Raw genomic sequence first — 19,490 nt, forward strand, 5'->3', positions numbered from 1 at the left:
CAAGGGGACCAGGCTTCCTAGACAGGTTTCCTTTGACTCAAAGGTGGTTTCTGGGTCTCTGCACACAGGAAATCAGAGATGGCCATCGGGGCCCTGGACAGGACACCGGGGGCCATCACTGGGCCCTTGCAGGAAGGAGGCCTCTGTTAAGAGTAGCTGAGTGGCTGTAACCAGGTCGGCTGCCCAGAGCAGCCCTCCGGGGGAGTGTGGGTTGCATGCCAGCCTCCTCATTCATGCCGATGGGGCTGAGAAAGTGGCCATTGATGGAAAGTGGGCCACAGGGAGGCCCACTGTGGGCACCCCTCCCATCCCCAGGGCCCCTGCTCGGACGGACTGCCGGAAGGGTTCCAGTGTCCCATGATGGGTACCTGCTGCTGCCCTTACAGCCTGAGTTTTATTTATAAAATCTGGCCAAGGCAAAGGCCACAGTGGTGAATTTCTGGGGTGGAAGTGCCTGGCTGACAGGCACCCCAGCTCCGATGGTCCCATCCTAGGCTGTGCGCCATCTGGGGTATGGCTGGGGGCTGGTCATGGGGATGCAGGAGGGGCCGACTCCCAGACGAGAAGGGGGCCCTTTGTGACCACTGCCCTCCCCCCCACCCAGCCACCCAGGGATGGTGCCTCTGGGACGGTGCCCCAGGCCACTTTCTGTTTGCTCTCTGCACCCTGACATCAGCACACTGTGGATTTTCAGAGCGAGGTGACATGACTGTGTCCTGGAGAAGCCCCCCAGCCTGGCTGAGGGGGGTGGACAGGACTGGCTGCCCGGTCTTCCCCTTACCCCATCTAAGACCGCGTCCTGTGTCCTAGACGCGCCCTACTGTCCCTGGGCGTGATGACCCAGACGTCAAGGGGTCACCCACAAGATTGGGCATCTGGGCTCCTTGGTCGTCAGTGTGGCCGCAGGGCAGGCGTCCCCAAGGTGGCTGTGCCGATGCCTCTGACTTCCTTGCACTCTCTGTCCCCATGGCGATGTGAGGGGCTGCACTGGGTCAGAGGCCAGCGCATGTCTGTTCAGGATAGTGGGGGAGGGTCTCGGAACCTGGTCTGTGCGCCACCTGCTGGGGACCCTCTCTATCCAGCACTCTGTCGTCTTGGGTGCCTTCCCTGGGGTGGCCCCTGCAGACCCTCTCCTGACGTGTGCACTGCCTTGCCACGGCTGCAGACGGCCTGCGGCTCCATCCTGGGCTCACACCCTTACTCATCCTCAGGGATGCTGCACTTGAATTAAAACGTGAGCACCGCACAGCGGGCCAGCCTCGGCTGCATCTCTGCAGCCAGCCGGCCCCTGGACGGGCACCCTGCTGGTCCCTCGCCCGTGCAGCTGGCATCCTTCAGTCAGCACAAGCCTCCAACTGAGAAGAAACTCTGTTTGCTGTGACATTTGCCTGTTTCTTGCCCCCGGGAGGGAGAAGCAGGTTGTTTCCAGCGGGCATCTTTCCTCAGTCCCTGCGACCGGCCGCCACTAGGCCCCAGCCTCTGTCTCCTCTCCTGCAGCACACGCGAGCTTAGAGGGTCACGGGGTGGGCCTGTGCACCGAGACTGCGTCCTCTCCTGCAGGCGCAGGGCAGGAGGAGCTTACTGCCATGAAGTCACTCTCATGTCACCCGATTTTACTAAACTTAGCGGGGGAAACAAATCCTTCGTCAAGAGTGAAGCTTTACAATGTTTCTCCAGATGTAAATTTTCTGTTGTTAAAAGGCAAAAGCAGTTCTGCTGTCGGCCAGATAACACAGGATTCTCAGTGCAGCAGAATGGTAATCAAATGTCTTCACACCAGTGCTGTCTCAGCCATCGCACTAATGTGTGTTCACACTTGTCACAGTCTAAGCCACAGTTAGACTTATGATCAAGTAAACAGGCACAGTCCTACGTTCTGAAGCCAGCCATGTCCGTATGTGCATTTGCTTCAGACGGGAATCCTGAGTTGTTTCAGAAGTCAGCCCTTTCCTGTCTACTTGGGATGTTTTGCTGGTTTGCCAGGTTTTGGTGAATGGGTGAGTTGTACCATATGGAGAGCGGGGCCAGGTGGAAACAGTTAGAAATTCTCAACGGACATCCTCCCTCCCTGTGTCCACTCTCCCTCCTCTGCCTCTGCACCCAGAGGCCTGGGGACTATTTTAAGGATTTGCCCACTTGGCTCCCTACTTATCTAGGTGTACACACACACAGAGACACCCCACAAAGGCACACACATAGATGCCCACATGCACAGACACACACACAGACACCCCACACGCTCACACACAGACACACACCCACACACACAGCCCAGCGAACATCAGGGAAGACGTTGCTAAACAGACAAATGTACCAGATGATGGAACTTCACCCTTTACGATACTAAAACAATGTTCTCTTTGTAAGAATTTCTTATGGAAATCTTTCTGAAACATACTGTATACTTGGCTGTTTTCTTAAGCAGAATTGAATGTATTCAAGGTAATGTGGTTTTGCTATAATGTAATAGCTCTTGCCTCTCTGCTCTCAGGCTCCTGTATGTCTGCTGCCGCCTGCTATAATTTGTGTGCAAGTAGGAACATTTGCCTATACCAAGCACGCCAGCCTGGGGCACCCTTCAGGCTGCAGGGTGGTTCGTGTCTGTTCTGGGGTGCAGGCCCTGGATGTCCACCTCCGGTCAGGTAACCTGGCTGGTGCATCACAACTCTCTTCCCCAGGACAGGAGTGAGCCCCGTCACCAGGGTGGCAGGGGGCTCCCACGGCAGTTCCCAGAGAGCGGCGACAGTTGGACAGGGCTGCGCAGGCAGCGCCCTTGGGCACGCGAGCGCAGGAGAGTCTGGAGGAGCCGCTCCCTTGGCTTTCCCGAGGCTTCCTCGACTGACCTAACCTGGGAAGTGGCCTCTCGGACGGCAGGCAGCTCCCCTTGGGCAGCTCTTGCCAGGACCAGGCTCCGAGTGGAGGGACCGCACAGGGCATGGGGGCTGGTGGAGGGGCATCCCCCAGGCTGAGTGCAGGGCCAGACCCCGTCACCACGGGAACCGAAGGGCAGGGAAGCGGCCGGGGAGGCCGTTGCTGCCCCGTGGGTGACCAGGGCTGTGGCATCTCAAGGAGCGTTCCCTTCCCCCCGACACTGGTCAGTTTGCAGAAGGTGAGCTGCTGAGGTGGGGGCCGATATCCTGCTGACCACAGGTGACCGAGGAGTCGGGACCTGCCCCGCGGGTCGGGGGGGAGGAATGGGCCTGGGTTTGGGCATCTGAGCGGCGTCTCTCCCAGGGAGGGCCTGAAGTTTGCATTTCAGTTCAAAGTAGGTCCTTAGAGACTGTGCTCCGGGCCGCACCCCACCTCCTTCCAGCCGGTTTGTATCTCTAGTAACTTCCGGGGAGGCTGAGGCCTGCCCCCACTCCAGACCAGCTCTGTTCAGTCCCTGGACTGAAGTTTGTTTGTGGCTCAGGGTGATTTGAGTTCTTGGAAGCCAGAGCACGTGGCACTTTGGGGAAGAATCAGTATTTAGAGAATTCCTACTGACAAGGGAGTGGCCCTGTCTGGCGGGGGACAGGACGTGGCAGGAAGGCCTGTGCGGGCCTGGGGGCCTCACCAGGCTGACGGGGAGGTGGAGGGCTTCCAGCCTCTGAACCGACCCTGCAGCACACGGCTCCCGCCTCCCAGCTCCCGGCTCCTGCCTCCCGGCTCTCGGCTCCCGGCTCCCGGCTGCCGGCTGCCGGCTCCCAGCTCTTGGCTCTTGGGCAGCACAGATGGTTTCTCTTCGAGTCCTCATTTACTGCAGACTTAGAGGATGCACTGCTTTATTTTCAGTTTCCTTGGGAAAGTATCTATGATTAGCCATTCAGAGGAGTCTCAGACAGTAATCATTGTTCCTTTAAAAATCAATTATGCAATTTTAACCTCTTTGGCTTTTAACTGTTATTTGTGGCCTTGCATTTCCTCTCCAAACAAATAAACCTTATGGCATTCCTCAGGAAATGTTACATCTAAAAATAGAATTAAGTATTTTTTAAACTAAAAGCTCTCTGTCTTTATATAAAAGCATGTTGCACCAAAAGTTAAAGGGGAAATCAGATACCAATGATAGCTGTTTTTGGAATGACTGAATGAGCACAATTCTGGGATTATGTTGCAGGATGCCCTAATGGTTTCTATTTAAATTTAAAAAAATCATCAGTACAAGTGAAATGTATTTCCTAGGATGAACTTCTTTTCTGAGTATAAAATGGCATATGGACCAGCTCTGTCCTCCCCACAAGGGCCCCCCATTCCCTATGCAGAGCCAGGAGTGCTGGGGAAGGGGGAAGCCCCTGAGAAATTCCCCACGCTCCACGGAAGATCCTAAAAAGCATCATTTAAGGTGCATGTTTCAGAATTTGATGGGATGGAACTTATGTCAGACCAAACTTGGTGGTGCCTCCTGTGATAACAGTGACAGCCGTCACTCACAGGCATTAGATTGGGTTCCCCTCGTGGGCACAGGTGTCAGGTGTACCTGTTACAGACATGGGCACTTCCTCAGATGCTTCTGCTCTGTGACAACGTGAGGACCAACCAATCCTCCCCGACAGGAACTCTTCTCTGTGCTGGGGATTCGCCCATACCTCCTGTGTTTCACAAAGATAACTCACATCCCCGGACATACAACAGGTGCCTTCACAGTGGACACCTCAGTGCTAGCCTGTGAAGGTGTCCAGTGCACCTGTCTTATTAGATGTATTAAATTTCGCAAACCTCTCTTCCAACTCAGGATCTGGAATCCCTCGACACCTACATACAGAACACACTCTCTGCCCTCTACCCACCTTTTGAGGCCACGGCAGCCACGGTGCTCTGGCAGCTGTTCAGCGTGGCCGAGAAGCTCTACGGTGGGGACGGGCTGCGCTGCCTCCTGGACTTCCTCATCCCAGCCAAGAGGGCCCTGCAGCACCTGCAGCGGGAGGCCCGTGTGAGTACCTCCTCGGGGATGGAGCCCGTGTGAGGCCCGCCCGCTCACTTTTGACTAGGGAGGAGAGACAGGCAGGGTTTTAATCTGGTAGCTGGAAAATACCTAATCTGAGCCATAGGGATTTTAGATCCAGGGGAATATACTGGTGAAGGAAGCAAAGAAGGAGGATATGCTTCTGTGCATTTCAGACTAATCCAGGGGTTAAGCGGACATCCTTCAAGTGAGCATTTGTTGTTTTCTTTCTGAAAGAAAGCAGGGTATTATTAAAAAATAAAAATAAATTGTAGTCTCAGCCATTTTTTTGGGAGCATTTAAACACATGACTGGGGAAACCGTCCCATTTTCCTCTGTTCCATTGGTCCTTTGGGCACTGGCTCAGCTTACTCCCTTTGGCTTCTGGCTCCACCTTTTCCTGGTTCCAAATAATTGGTGAAATAAGGCATATGTCCCAGAAACAGGGCTTCTCAACCTGCCAGTGAGCATGGAGCCCACTGTCCGCAGGCTTCTCTCTGGTGTCCCAGGGGACTCTCGCTGCAGTCTATGTACGAAGGGACTGAATCCCCCTCCTGAGTAGTCATCTCAGGACGTACGGGAGCAGTTCCAGTAACACAGACAGACCCTGCTGAGTGAATCTCTTATGTGTTTGTTATTTGGAGGATATTTTTATTGTAGGTTGTTTCTGAGGCAGTGTTAAAACTAATGACAGCCACGTTGCAGGTATGTTGCAGTGAACTGCTGCAGAGATTCATGGCTAGATCTTAAAAAGTAAGACCTTTATTAATCATCACCTTTTACTGCTCCATTCATATTGAATTAGGGCTTTTTGAAAAACTACCACTGGGCTACTTTGATTTATTAAACTCTTTGAATGTCTTTTAACTGAGTGTGGTAGAGAAATGACCATGGATATCCTCGATTTAATTCTTGGTTCGCAGTAGTCTGCCTAGAGGGTATTTCCTTCATGATTATGTACCTTTTGCACATGTAAAGGGTGTTTATTGATAGGGAGGAAGCAGAGAAATTTGCCTGTCAGGAGATAAAATCAGCACACACAACCAAGCTGCTTTAAGTTGGATCTGAAAACACTTGCTCCCTTTCAAAGGCGTGTCTTGAAAAGCTTTTCTGAGCTAATGTTTTGTCTTCTTTCTTCTAATATTCTTTTTCCTTCCATTTTAACAAGTCATCACCCTTCCCACTTCCAAACCGCTTATCTTCTGAAAAAGCCATATGAATAATGTTACTCTTTAATATGATGCATATTTATAAGTATTTAAAAAGCATAAAATGAAATTTAGGGACAGCCTTACTATTTTCATATTTATATTGCTTTTTACTTTTTAATTAAGAAATTAAAATTTGATCATCTGTATGACATCGGAGAAAACGAACTTATCTTGACAACTGTGAGTATAAAAATACTTTAGTTAATGTAAATTCAATGCACTTTTTATTCATTTACCAAGTGTCATCGAAGCATGTGGCTTGGAGATCATTATTTATCATATTAATTTTAAGATAAGTTTCTATGTTAACCTGAGAGTTCGATGACCACTATTTTCCCATCCCTCTGTAGAAACCAGACAGGCTTAAAATCGCTGGCTGACTTATTTGTAACTTTGTTTCATCACGGTTTGTGTCAAAAAAATGCTTGGAGAAGTTTAAAGAAAAGTAATCAGAAAGATATAAAACAGAATGTTTCTGCAAGGGGTTTCGGAAAGCAGGGGCAAGGGATTAGAACTTAAAAAATGAAATCAAATGGAAATCAGAAAAGGAGAAGGGAATAAACAAGATAAAAACATGGAAATAAAAGTACAACATATATAATAACAGGTTGAAAATGGTAGGCCAGCAGAATTCTAACCAAGGATAATGGATGTAGCAATGTTCATAACAAACTAAATATAGTAAAAGGCAAATGGATTGATAGGGCTAAAGAGGACCATTCAATAATAATACTGCTAACACCAGGAGGGTGTAACAATCCGTAAACTCCTAACAACATAGCCTGAAAATGCTTGAAGCGTAAATTGAGGGAATTACAAGTGGGAGATTTCGCCTCCCTCCAAAGCAAAGAGGAAAAGCAGGCCACATGTTACTTAAGACAAACATCTGAACACGATATCGCTCTCTGCTAACGGGCATGCGCGGAGTGCTGACCCCAGCAATTTTAGAATACATATAGTTCCCAAGCACAGATGGAGCCTTCTCCAAACTTAGCCAGATTTGATAAAATTCTAGCCAAGTTTTACCATTAGAAGATATACATTATCTCAAGGATGTATACAATTAGAGAATATTAAAGAACATACATTCTTAAGCGTTCATATACATTTACCAAATTTGACCAGAATTGACCATTAGCAATAACATGTTAAATACCAAAGAACTGATTTCTTAAGACCACAAAGCAATAAAGCTAGAAATCAAGTTTTTAAAAGACACCCTTCTATTGGGAAATTTGTAAAGGTACTCCTAACAGAGAACCACAAAAAAACTGGCAAAACAGAGCTGATGAACGGGTGAGTCCTATTTCCATCTAGGATGTAGAAGTGTATGAAAGACCTTTACTCTTGCCAAAACAACAAGAAATTCTGATATGAACCAAACAATTACACCTTCCTTTAAAGCCGTCCAAGACCTGTGGATACGCAAAGAGCTAAAAGAACTTAATGGTGGAGTGACAGTGCCTTCCTAAGTGAGCAAAGAGCAGAAGACGCGTTCATCCCTGGGGCGAGTCACTGAGGCTTCAGGGAGGACGGGTGACGAGCTGCCAGAGTAGGACCGTCTCTGCTCAGACCAGGAGGAACCGGGCTTCAGAGACCTCAGGGCTGGAACACCAGGTTGAAATCTGGAGGAGCCTCGAATGTAACGATAATCCTCTCTACTAACCCTAGAAATTCTCTGACAGAATAAGTGGAGACTGAGGGGTGGGACCAGAAAGCAAAATATATCAAAATCTTAAAATCACACAGTTTCAAAGTGTCATGATTTCCAACTCTCATGGTCTCATGGTCTCATGGTCTCACGGTCTTAAAATTTTCGTCTCATAGTTTTAACATGTCCCAGTTCAGAAGTCCAGCAGCAGTTGGTACCAGGCCTCCCTGGATGGAGAGTTGTGAACCCAACCACTGGAGCACTTGAAACAGTTGGTAAACCGAAATTTATGAAAGTTGAACCAAGCCTCAAGCAATGTAAATTTTATAAGCTATTCTTGGTGGCCAAGAGAGTCGGGGGCTGAGCCGAAAAGTGAAGAGATACCTCACTGGACTCCTGGAGAGTTTAAAGCCACAACCCACCCCCAACTTGCTCTGTTTCTAAGTGCTTTAAACTGATAAACCCTTCATCCTAGCTGTCTAACAGAGTAAAGCTTTCCTCTTTTTAAAAATTATCAGCTTTAGGCAAAAGCTCAGGCATAAAATTTAAAAATTACAAAATGTGTAAAGGCACCAGATTATCAACCCATAAAAAGGAGAAAAAATTGTCAATAGAAAGAGACTCACAGACTACCCAGGTTTGGAATTATACGGCCGACTTTTTAAAAACTATGATAAACATATTAAATAATCTACAAGTAAATATGGATGAAGTGGATGAAGAATTTCAGGAACGATTTGGAAACTGTAAAATGAGAACAAAATGGAAATCTTAGAACTAAAAATACTCTATCTGCAATTAAAAAAAAAAAAACTTACTGGATGGGACTAATGCAGACTGGATGCAGCAAAAGATAGGATACATGATTTGAAGACATGCCTGAAGAAACGAAGCAGATGGAAGCACAGAGAGGAGAGAGAGGAGGGGAAAAGGTGAGCAAGCGTCAGTAACTTACGGGAGTATCAGGTCAGACACATGGGCAAGCGGATTCCCAGACGGGGAGGAGTGAGAAAATAGGGCCGAAAAAATATTTAAAGAAATATTGTTGGATAATTTAACAATTTGTTAAAAAACACAGATCTAACACATATATCCAGGAAGCTCATCAGACCCGGAGCAGGATAAATACCAACAGAACAACACTTAGACACATTGTAATTAAATGCTGAAAACCCATCATCAAGGGGAAATCTTAACATACAGGGGCAGCAATAAGAATGATGGTGGCTTTTTATCAGAAGCATTGGACTTCAGAAGACAATGGAAAAATATCTTTAAAAAGTTAAAGGAAGAAAAGTCAACCTAAAATTCTATATACAGCAAAAAATATCTTTCAACAGGAAGATAAAATAATGACATTTCCAGATAAATAAAAGAGTAGACTAGCACAGACGCTATGCTTGTCTGAAGGTCTATGGTACCAGGCAGAAGCTTAGATCTACAGAAAAATGAAGAGCACAAAGAAAGGCTAAATTTGTAAGTGTGGATTTCTTTTAAAAATTAGTGACCACACACACACACACAAAATTACTGACCACTTAAAGCAATGTATTGTGGGATTTATAACAAATGTAGCGATAAGACATATGACAACAAAAGCACAAACTGCGGAAGGGAGTAAATCGAATTATAGCATTTAGCATTATAGCTTTATAATGCTAAAATTATAGCTTTAGCATTTCTTGCATAGCATCTGTGCTAGTCTAATCTTTTATTTAGCTGGAAATGTCATTACTTTACCTTACTGCTGTAAGGTTCTTACATTGTTTTAAAATAATAAACTATTGCTTTAAGATAGACTGTGATAAGTTAAAGATGCATATCGTAATATTGAGAGCAACCACTAAAAATAACACAGATAGGTATAACTAAAAATTCAATAGAGGAAATAAATGGAATCTAAAAAATAGAAGAGAAGATAAAAGGAAGAACAAAGGTACAAAGATAGGGCAAATAGAAATTTTATGCCAAGATGATAGATTTAATCCAGCCATGTCAATAATTATATTAAATGTCATTAAGTGAATTTAACATTCCAAGTAAAATACAGAGATTGTCAGACTGGAAAAAAGGCAAGACCAACTAAATGCTGGTTATAAGAGTTGCCCTTTAAATGCAAAGACAGTCCAAAGACTGAAAGTAAAAGAATCAAAACAGATATACCATGTGGTCTGAGAAAGGCAAAGCAAATGACAAGACACAAATTTTTGCTTACTAATGAGCAGAAAAATAGACAGGTTAGTATTCAGAGCAGAGAGAGTTCAGTACGATAGACAAGGTGATGCTCTTCTCATTGTGGTGAAAATTGGGATGACCTCTCTGGAAAGCAGTTGTTTTAATGTATGCAGAATCTTTAAATTGTCATGCACAGTTTGACTCAGAAAGTTTAGCCACAGCAAGTGATCTAAAATGCAGGTCCAGGGCTTCCCTGGTGGCGCAGTGGTTGAGGGTCCGCCTGCCGATGCAGGGGACACGGTCCGGGTGTCCCGGGACACCCGGTCCGGGAAGATCCCACATGCCATGGAGCGGCTGGGCCCGTGAGCCATGGCCGCTGAGCCTGCGCGTCCGGAGCCTGTGCTCCGCAACGGGAGAGGCCACAGCAGTGAGAGGCCCGTGTACCGCAAAAAAAAAAAAAGAATGCAGGTCCAGATTCATTCCCAATAATATGTGTTGCAATGTTACTTATAACAGTAAAAAACAGGTATACATATTAGGAGAAAGGTTAAATCAATAATGTATAAATATGATGGATTAGTATACACAGATTGTGATATAATATTAAGCCAAAAAAAGGTTGTAAGTTTCTTTTATATCTGTGTTTTTTAACGTACATTTTAAAAACAAGCACAAGGGACTTCCCTGGTGGTGCAGTGGTTAAGAATCCAACTGCCAATGCAGGGGACACGGGTTCGAGCCCTGGTCTGGGAAGATCCCACATGCCGCGGAGCGACTAAGCCTGGGCGCCGCAACTACTGAGCCTGCGCTCTAGAGCCTGTGAGCCACAACTACTGAGCCCACGTGCCACAACTACTGAAGCCCACGTGCCTAGAGCCCGTGCTCCGCAACAAGAGAAGCCACGGCAACGAGGAGTCTGCTCGCCGCAACTAGAGAAAGCCCACACGCAGCAAGGAAGACCCGACGCAGCCAAGAATAAATAAATAAATAAAACAAGCACAAGAGGACATGCAGTGACCTCAGCTTGTTGTGCTGTTGAAGGCCCGTGAGTGTGGATACAGGGCAGTTCTGCTTGTTCGACTTTCTTCACTTTGGAAACATCCCCTACTTAGCAAGATAGAAAGGAAACCTTAAAAGGTTGGAGATAAAAGGTGATGTTGTAGCCTATGGCAGCTTTACCTGACTGCTCCGGACCTGGGTGTGTAATTCTCAGCCCTGGCTGAAACGTACAGACACTGACGAGGCAGCAAGCTGCGTGTGGCAGCCAGACTCCATGCACAGAGCTCAGGCCAAGGGCACGTTGAAGAACACCTGGTCACCATCTGGGAGGCTGGTCAGTCTTCCTGAGATATGAACAAATATGTTCAGGTGCTTCTGGAGCCTGGGAGCGCGTTGTTGAGCGGGCCACCTGGGCACCAGCCTCTGCCGCAGCGCCAGGGAGCCAGGACCCCCGCAGCCAGATAGTTGGGGCAGTGTTCCATGGGCGTGCGCAGAGGGGGGCTTGTCCCTCTGCGTCCAGCCAGGCCCAGGAAGGTCGCCTGCCCCCTCGCCCAGGACAGCCTGGACAGTGGATGGTCTGCACAGAGCAGCAGTATGTGAAGTTGTCAAGGACCCAGGGAAGCTCAGCAGCAGTTTTCACATTTAATCCACAGCCAAGTCCCCGTTCTGGCTGTGGAAAAAGGGACCAGAAAAGTTTTGTTTTGTTTTGTTTTTAGTCACCCAAGCGGGAAAGGAATGCTGAGATTTTTGGAATATTGTAATAACTGATGTGATGCGTCTATGATGATTGAAAACCTGCTATGATCTTGTGACATGCAGGTTCCTGAACCGCTTTGTGAAAGCTCCTTATAAAGACTCTGCACTTGTTTTTAGCAGCTGAACTGTAGCTCTTAAACAGTGAAGCCCACCCACCTCCTTTTGAATAAAAAAGCTTTGGTTCTAACACCTCTTCCTTGAAGCACCTCAAACAACCTTTTTTTGATTTGTTTTGGGTTGTTTTTTTTTTTTTGGCTGCACCGCCCGGCTTGTGGGATCTTAGTTCCCCGATCAGGGACTGAACCCGGGCCCTCAGCAGTGAGAGCATGGAGCCCTAACCACTGGACCGCCAGGGAATTCTCAAACAACCATTTAGAGAAGGTGTTGAAATGAGAGAAAGAAAGCTCCTTTTCAACCTGGAGTTTTCTCAGAACTGGAACTATTCAGAACATGACTATATTTATAGCATCTGTTGAATTTGGATTCCAGAGGAGTAGAAAGATTTACAATCAAAACTGTAGAGAGTTTGCCTTTCAGAACTGTGGTGGATACGTGTCCGCTAACGATGAGGGCAAAAAAATTACTGTCTGTTAAATGTTTTTTTAAAGTCTCGCAGTAACTAAGGCAAAAATAGGACCACAATTCATAGAAAGAGCAAAAGTACATGAGAATTCACAGAAAACAAGCATCAGGAAACCGTTGGCTTCACAATCACGTGATGCGAATTAAAACAACAGTATTCCGCAGCATACGTGTTAATTCAGGAAACAGTTTCTTGCTGTAAAGCCTTACGCTGCTGATCAGTGGGCACGCTGATACCTTACTGTGATACCCCACTGCTGACAGTGTGTCTCTTGATGACAAATTGGTCATACTGTCAAGAATCATAAAAGACATTCATAGCCTTTGATCCTGTAATCCTAATCCCAGAAAATGATAATTTAAAAGAATATCATGAAAATGATATCATGAACATGTTCCTTGCATTTTTAATTTACAATAGAAATCCATAGAAGCACTGTTGATTCTGACAATAGAGGATCGTTAAGTAGCCATCAGGATGGTAACTGAGTAACAGAAGTGCTCGCTTAGGGTGACTGCTGACAAGAATACCAAATTCTGTCTACATTACTATTGCAGTTTAAATAACTAATAATAATAAACAGTGGATAAGGGCACAGAAAAGTTAAAAGTCTCTAGAGGTATATTAGGATGAGATTTTTTTTTTTTTTTTTTTTGCGGTATGCGGGCCTCTCACTGTCTGTTGTGGCCTCTCCCGTTGCGGAGCACAGGCTCCGGACATGCAGGCCCAGCGGACATGGCTCACGGGCGCAGCCGCTCCACGGCATGTGGGATCTTCCCGGACCGGGGCACGAACCCGCGTCCCCTGCATCGGCAGGCGGACTCTCAACCACTGTGCCACCAGGGAAGCCCTCTCTTCTTTTTCATTTTCTGTATTATTTAATTAGGGTTTGTGCAGTAAGTCAGCGCTGGAGTAAGGAAAGCTGCAAAAAAAAATGCTGGAACTAAACCCAAACAGGAGAATGTGATCCCGTTTCAGAACCTGCGTCTGCAGCTCTGGCAGGTGGGCGTCCCACCGCTGTTCCCTAACAGCCTGACACCCTCCTGCCCCACGGAGACACTGGCTCATCCATCTTGAAGTCGAAACCTTTTTTCTAGAGCAAGTTCTTCTCAAAGAGGTGGTTAAGGACTCACCCCATCATCGACAGCTTGGTTGCAAACTCCAGTGACCCCTTCAAATAAGCAGAAAGGACGGCTGCTGTGGGTGGGAGCTGGCATGACGTGGGGGCCCTAGATCCGTGCCCTCTCACCGTGGTCCCCTCCAGCAGTTCCAGAGGCTGGAGGCTGCCCTTGGGTGCCGCGAGCTTAGACCAAGGGCTGCAGGGGCGAGAGGGTGAAAGCCCAGCCCCTGCCCAGGTGGGGCCGGCCCTGGAAGCAGCTCGCCCCACAGCCCCTGGGGTTGAGACTGTGCCTGCGGTGTCTCCCCGTCCCCAGCTGCCCACCTCCCCCAGCCACCCAGGAAGAGCGGCACAAATGCGTTTCTAACCGCCCTGTCTTCAGTCCTGATCCCTTTGTTGTTCTGGGGTGCTGGGGGGCCCAGTCGCCCACCCTCCTGCTGGACAGAGACCAGGGGCTCTGACAGGTTCCATGTCAGCCGCTAATCTCCCTGCATCCCTCTCTTGTCCCAGGCCAGGTACACAGGCTTCCTCTTCCTGCACGAAGGGTGGCCGCTGTGCATCCACGAGAAGGTGGTGGTGCAGCTGGCGCCCCTGCGCGGAGTCAGGCTCAGGCCTGGGGACTTCTACCTGCAGATCACTGTGGCAGCGGGGAAGCAGCCTGCCAGACTGGTCTTGAAACGCCTCTCCCGGCTTGGACAAGGCTCGGAGGAAGTCACTGTCCCTGAGACCATGTACGGCTGTGTCTTCACGGGAGAGTTCCTGGAACTGGTGAATGGGGAACAGAACAGTGTCCCCTTGCAAAACTGCTTGCTGACCTCAGGCTCAGCGGTCTACCGCACCCCCTGGAACAACGTCACAGACCCTGTCTTTGTCCCCACCACTGGAACCAACCTGCCCAGCTGCCCCAGCGGTCCTGGGCCTCAGCAGCCGCCACCCAACAGCGCCTCGGAGGCTCCAGCCCCGGCACCAACCGTGGCCAGTCCCGCTCCCCAGGGCAGCACGCCTTCCAAGCACACCCCAACCCTGCCCCACTGCGGTGGGCATCCCAGCAGTGACCAGCCCCGCCGTCTTCCTTCCCCAAGAAGGGCTGAGTGTGAAAGCCCCGGGACCCTGTCCGGGAGTCCCAGTGGAGGCCTCACTGGGGTTGGCCCCTCAGAGCAGGACCCCTGGGAGTGTCCTGAGAGCCCTGAAGGACCAGGAGGGAGGCTGGACCCCATGGTCAAGAAGGACGGCTCCAAGGCCCTCTCCTTCCACGCAGAGGTGGGCAGCCCGAGCTCCAGGAGGCGGCCGCCCAGGGCCCCAGCCAGTGTGGAGGCCAGACGCTGGTTCAGGAAGTCCTACATGGAGGCCCTGCAGAACCCTATGCCCCTGGGCTCCAGCTCTGAGGAATCCATCGGGGACGAGGCCTGTGGCTCCCAGACCCACGGCCACAAGGCCAGGGGGCCCAGGGCAGCAGCCAGTCTCACCCCGAAAGAGATCCCTGGCCCTGCGGGAGACCCCCAGGAGATCCCGAGACAGGAGAGGGGTCCAGGAGCTGCAGGGAGGACCCTTCCCAGGAGGTCTCGATCCTGGGATAGGTCCCTCAGAAGCTCCCGAGGTGACACCTGGCGGGCCTCCCAGCACTTAGCCAGCACCAGCCCAGGGGCTCTCCTGGGAGGACAAGCTGTGGGGACCAGAACCACAGGCTCCAGCTGTCCAGGCACAGGGGAGAGTCCCAGCTGCACAGGAGAGGAAGGTAAATGTCCACCCCCACTCCCCCCACACTCCCCTCCCCCCACTCTCCCCTCCCCCCACTCTCCCCTCCCCCAACTCTCCTCCCCCCCACACTCCCCTCCTCCTCCTCCCCTCTCCCACCTGTGACAATTGGTCTGGTCACTTGATTCAGTAGAAGCCTGTCTCCATGTCCGTATCAACTGTTGAAAATGTTTACATGTATTCATTTCTGGGGCTGCCACAGCAAGGTACCACAGACTTCATGGCTCTGAACAACAGAAAATTATCCTCACGGCTCTGGTCCTAAAGTCCAATATCAAGGTGTCCCAGGGTCCCACTCCCTCCAGAGGCTTCAGGGGAGGGTCCTTCCTGCCTCTTCTGGCTACTGGAGCCCCAGGCATCCCTTGGCCAAATTCATTGCCCTTCACCCTGTGTCTCACCGTGCCTCCAACCTCCCTCTCCTTTCTCTTGTAAAGACACCTATCATTCAATTTAAGGCCCACCCTAAACTTCACTAGTTCACTTCTGCAAAGAGCCTTTTCCAAATAAGGTCACATTTGTGAGAGAGTGAAGCCCCTCTCCCTGAGGAGATGCATGAGAGCGAGGACCCATCTCTGAGGAGATGTGTGAGGCTGAGGCCCCACTTTCTCTGAGGTGATGCTCAGAAAGGAGGCCCCCCTCTCTGAGGTGACGTGTGAGGGTGAGGCCCCCCTCTCTGAGGTGATTCTCAAGGAGGGGACCCCCCTCTCTGAGGTGATGTGTGAGGGTGAGGCCCCCCTCTCTGAGGTGACGTGTGAGGGCCAGGAACCCACTCTCTGAGTGATGCTGGTGGACGTGGCCCCTTCTCCCTGAGGTGATGCTCAAAAAGGAGTCGAGATGATGCATGAGGACAAGGCCCCCCTCTCTGAGATGACAAGTGACAACAAGGACCCTGTGTCTTAGCAGATGTGTGAGGTGAGAACTCCTTGTCTGAGGAGATTTGTGAGGGTGAAACACCCTCTCTGAGATCATTCTTAAGGATGAGGAACCCCTCTGAGGTGTTGTGTGAGGGTGCAACCCCCCCTCTCTGAGGTGATTCTTGAGGTCCAGGCACACCTCTATGAGGTGACACTGGAGGGCAAGGCCCCATTCTCTTTTGTGACAAGTGACTCGAGGACCCACTCTCTGAGGAGATGTGTGAGGGCGGAAAGAAACCTTTCTCATTGAAGTGGTGTGTTTGGAGGATGAGGCCCCCCTCTCAGAGGTGATACGTGCGTGAAGATCCCCTTTCTCAAGAGGTGTGTGAGGCGAGGAAGCTCTCTCTGAGGCATGTATATGGCCAGACCCCCACACTGAGGAGATGCATGAGGGTGGTGCCACCCTCTGTGGAGAGGTGTGTGAGGCAGCGACCACCTGTCTGAGGTGATTCTTGAGGTCGAGGCTCCTCTCACTGAGCGGATGCGTGAGGGTGAAGCCTCCTCTCTGAGTTGATGTATGAAGCAAGGACCCTTTCTTTGAGGGGACGAGTGAAAGCGAGGCCTCCTTCTGACATGATGGCCGAGGGAGAATCCCTTCTTTTACGCAGCGTGGAGGGTGAGGACGCCCCCTCTGAGGTTATGTGTGAACTCGAGGCCTCAATCTCTGGGGTGATGCAGGAGGTTGCGGTCACGATCCGTGACATCATTCGGTATAAAATGTTTCTCCCTTGGGTGTTTTCTGGTTGTCAGGATCTGAGAACCCGTTTATTTATGTGATTTATTCATTACTCCTCAGGAAAAGCCTGACCTGCAGATGTGCTCACTGACCTTTCCCACCAGAAATGGGACAAGTTCACAGGTCTCCTGTTTTCTCCTTGCATTTGTAGCTGCCTTCAGACCAGAGAAGTGCGTTTTCGTTGACCAGGTCTCTTTGCTTTGTGCAGCTGAAGTCTATGCAGAGGGCAGCAGCTTCCGAGGAAGCAGCCCCATCCGGTGTTCGGACCTGCTTGCTGAGCCGCTGTGCCCCGAGGGTGAAGGGTGGGCACCTGGCACAGGAGACCTGCCCAGCCGGGCGCCCAGGCAGGAGCTGGAACTCAACCAGGAGCTACTGCAGTCCGGGGCGGTCACCCTCCCAGGTGAGCATGGCTGTCTTGCCAACAACACACCACAGGCCAGCGGCTTCTTAACAACACAACTTCACTTACCACGGCCCTAGAGGCTGGATGTCCACGATCAAGGTGCAGCATGGTGGGTGCCGGTGAGGGCCCCTTCCTGGTTCACAGTCAGCACCTTTTCACCGTGTCCTCACGTGGCAGGTGGGCAAGGGGTCTCTCTTTTATAAGGGCATTAATCCCATTCATGTGGGCTCCACCCTCAGGACCAAAGCCCCTCCCACAGGTCTCACTTCCAAATTCCATCAAGTCAGGCATTAAGATTTCAACATGAATCTGGGCGGTTACAAACAGTCAGAGCATGGCAGTGGCCCTCACCCTCCCAGGTGAGCTTGGCTGTCATCTGCCCAGGTGAACGCCAGGCTCTACCCTCCCAGCAGATCTCACATCTAAGCCGATAACTCAAATAGTGTTTGCAGATCCTGGCTCCATGCTCCTCGAGCTTGAAGCCGCGGGTGTCCCTATGGGGGCTACCCCCTTTCACGATGGCCCCTTGTTAGTTCACAGCCTCCTGGGACCTTCCCGGGTGGAATCTGAAATTACCCACATACTCACAGAGGGCAGAGAGAGACCGAAGAAAGAGGCCACGCTCCACATTGGCAGGTGGCAGGTAACTTATATACTAGGCTTGTATTGGGCGGCCTCAAGATTTCCACCCCACCCGCCAGAGTCTTAAAGTTTACCTGGAGGGAGACCTTAACTGGGCTCAGTCATGTTACTCTCCAGTCGGTCTCGATGCCACACCATTATCTCCAAGGTGCGTCTTGAGGCAGGTTCTGGGAACGAGGAGGGCGGAGGAGCATGGGGCCTGGGTCCAGCTCGGGGGTCAGCTAGCGGTCGCATCCTTTCAGTGACCTCCTCCAACACCTCTGTTTCTGCAGGAACCCGAGACCGTCAGGGAAGAGCGGTGGTGCAGGTCTGTACAAGGGGCCCACTCTGGTCCAGCGAACACATGTCCAGTGCCGAGCTAACCCGTCTGCTGAAGTACCTCCACAGCATCCCCAGGTGGGACTGAGCCAGCCTCCAGTTTTCAGACCCTTTGAGGATAAACCCAGCTGAGGTGTAATCTCGGGTGGCTCCTGGGCTCTGCCGTCTGGCGCGTCACTGCGGCAGGTCCCATCTCCCACCTCCCCCTCCTTCCGGGCCCTCGTGCGGGGCTGTCACGTGCCGTCCCCCACACACCCCGTCCCTCCCGTGCACCTGGACCCCTCTCCCCCAAGTGCAGGCCTGGATTCTGCGTTGCTCTTCCTTGTGCAGTACTGGCTTTAAGCATTATTTGTCTACATGTTTTATGCTCCACCTCTTTCTAAAAAAGATTTGAAGTGACCTTGATTAAAGACATGAGCTGATACAAACAGAATATTTAGTATAACCAGGTGAAGAAATTGTACAAATAGGAGGTACCTGGTGCCAGAAAGCAGGAAAGACTGACCGCGAACTAGGCCTTGTGGCATCGCTGGGCCTCCGGGCAGCCAGCAGCATACGTGCCAGGAAGAAAGTGCACCAGCCCCTCCAGAGCTGCACCTTCCTGGTGTGGAATTCCAGGGGACCTTGCCTCCTGCGCCCTACACAAGGAAGCAGACATGCTTGGGTGACCCTCCCCAGGGCTCTCCACGGACCAAGGACAGAGATGGGGGCGGATGGAGAACCGGAGTCACGCGCATTGTTTGGGGCCCCTCACCCCCATCAGGTGCAGACGGGCTTCGGGCTCCCTCACGGCCATCAGACCAAGAGCCTCCACGGTGCCGGGTGGACGTAGCCCCAGGGCTCAGTCCTAAGGTCAACGGCCCAGGTTTGAATCCCAGCCCCGAATCCCAGCCCTGCCCTTGGCTGGAGTCGGTAGTGTGCCGTGATGGAGGGATGTCTCATGGGTGTGCTAGAGGGGCTAGAAATAATCTCTGTGCAGTCCCTAGAGTGAAGTCACATGACCTCACATGAGAGCGTGCCGGGTGACTCATGGCCACGTGTGCGTGCGTGTGGGAACACGCTACCTGGTGTGCCCTCGCGTGACGTGGGAGCGTTCCTGGTGTAGGACCACCCGTGACCTCATGCTTGTTTGTGGAGTATTGACTTTCTGTTGAAATTTTTTCTGAAGTAGCACGGGTACAGTCAGCGTGGGAACACATAGGCAGGAAAGGACTTAAAATACTGCATTCCCCCAGGCTCCTTCGCAGAGCGAGGCTCCCAGTTATTTGCAGGGCCTACTTTTACTGCACTGAGCCTAGGATTTCAA

The 19,490-nt window shown here is 50.5% G+C and overlaps 1 protein-coding gene across 1 annotated transcript in view; it reads left to right on the forward strand.

Moving 5' to 3' along the window:
- PLEKHG4B (pleckstrin homology and RhoGEF domain containing G4B) overlaps positions 1–19,490 on the forward strand; it is a 63,371-nt gene that overhangs the window by 16,242 nt on the left and 27,639 nt on the right. Inside the window, 4 exon segments of the mRNA XM_089908354.1 lie at positions 4,715–4,912; positions 13,927–15,151; positions 17,030–17,221; positions 18,139–18,262. Of these exon segments, the coding sequence (XP_089764480.1) occupies positions 4,715–4,912; positions 13,927–15,151; positions 17,030–17,221; positions 18,139–18,262 (1,739 nt within the window).

Source organism: Delphinapterus leucas, chromosome 3 (genome assembly GCF_059928025.1).
Source record: "Delphinapterus leucas isolate spDelLeu-1000000601 "Yukka" chromosome 3, BTC_Dleu_Yukka2, whole genome shotgun sequence".
Taxonomy (NCBI): Eukaryota; Metazoa; Chordata; class Mammalia; order Artiodactyla; family Monodontidae; genus Delphinapterus; species Delphinapterus leucas.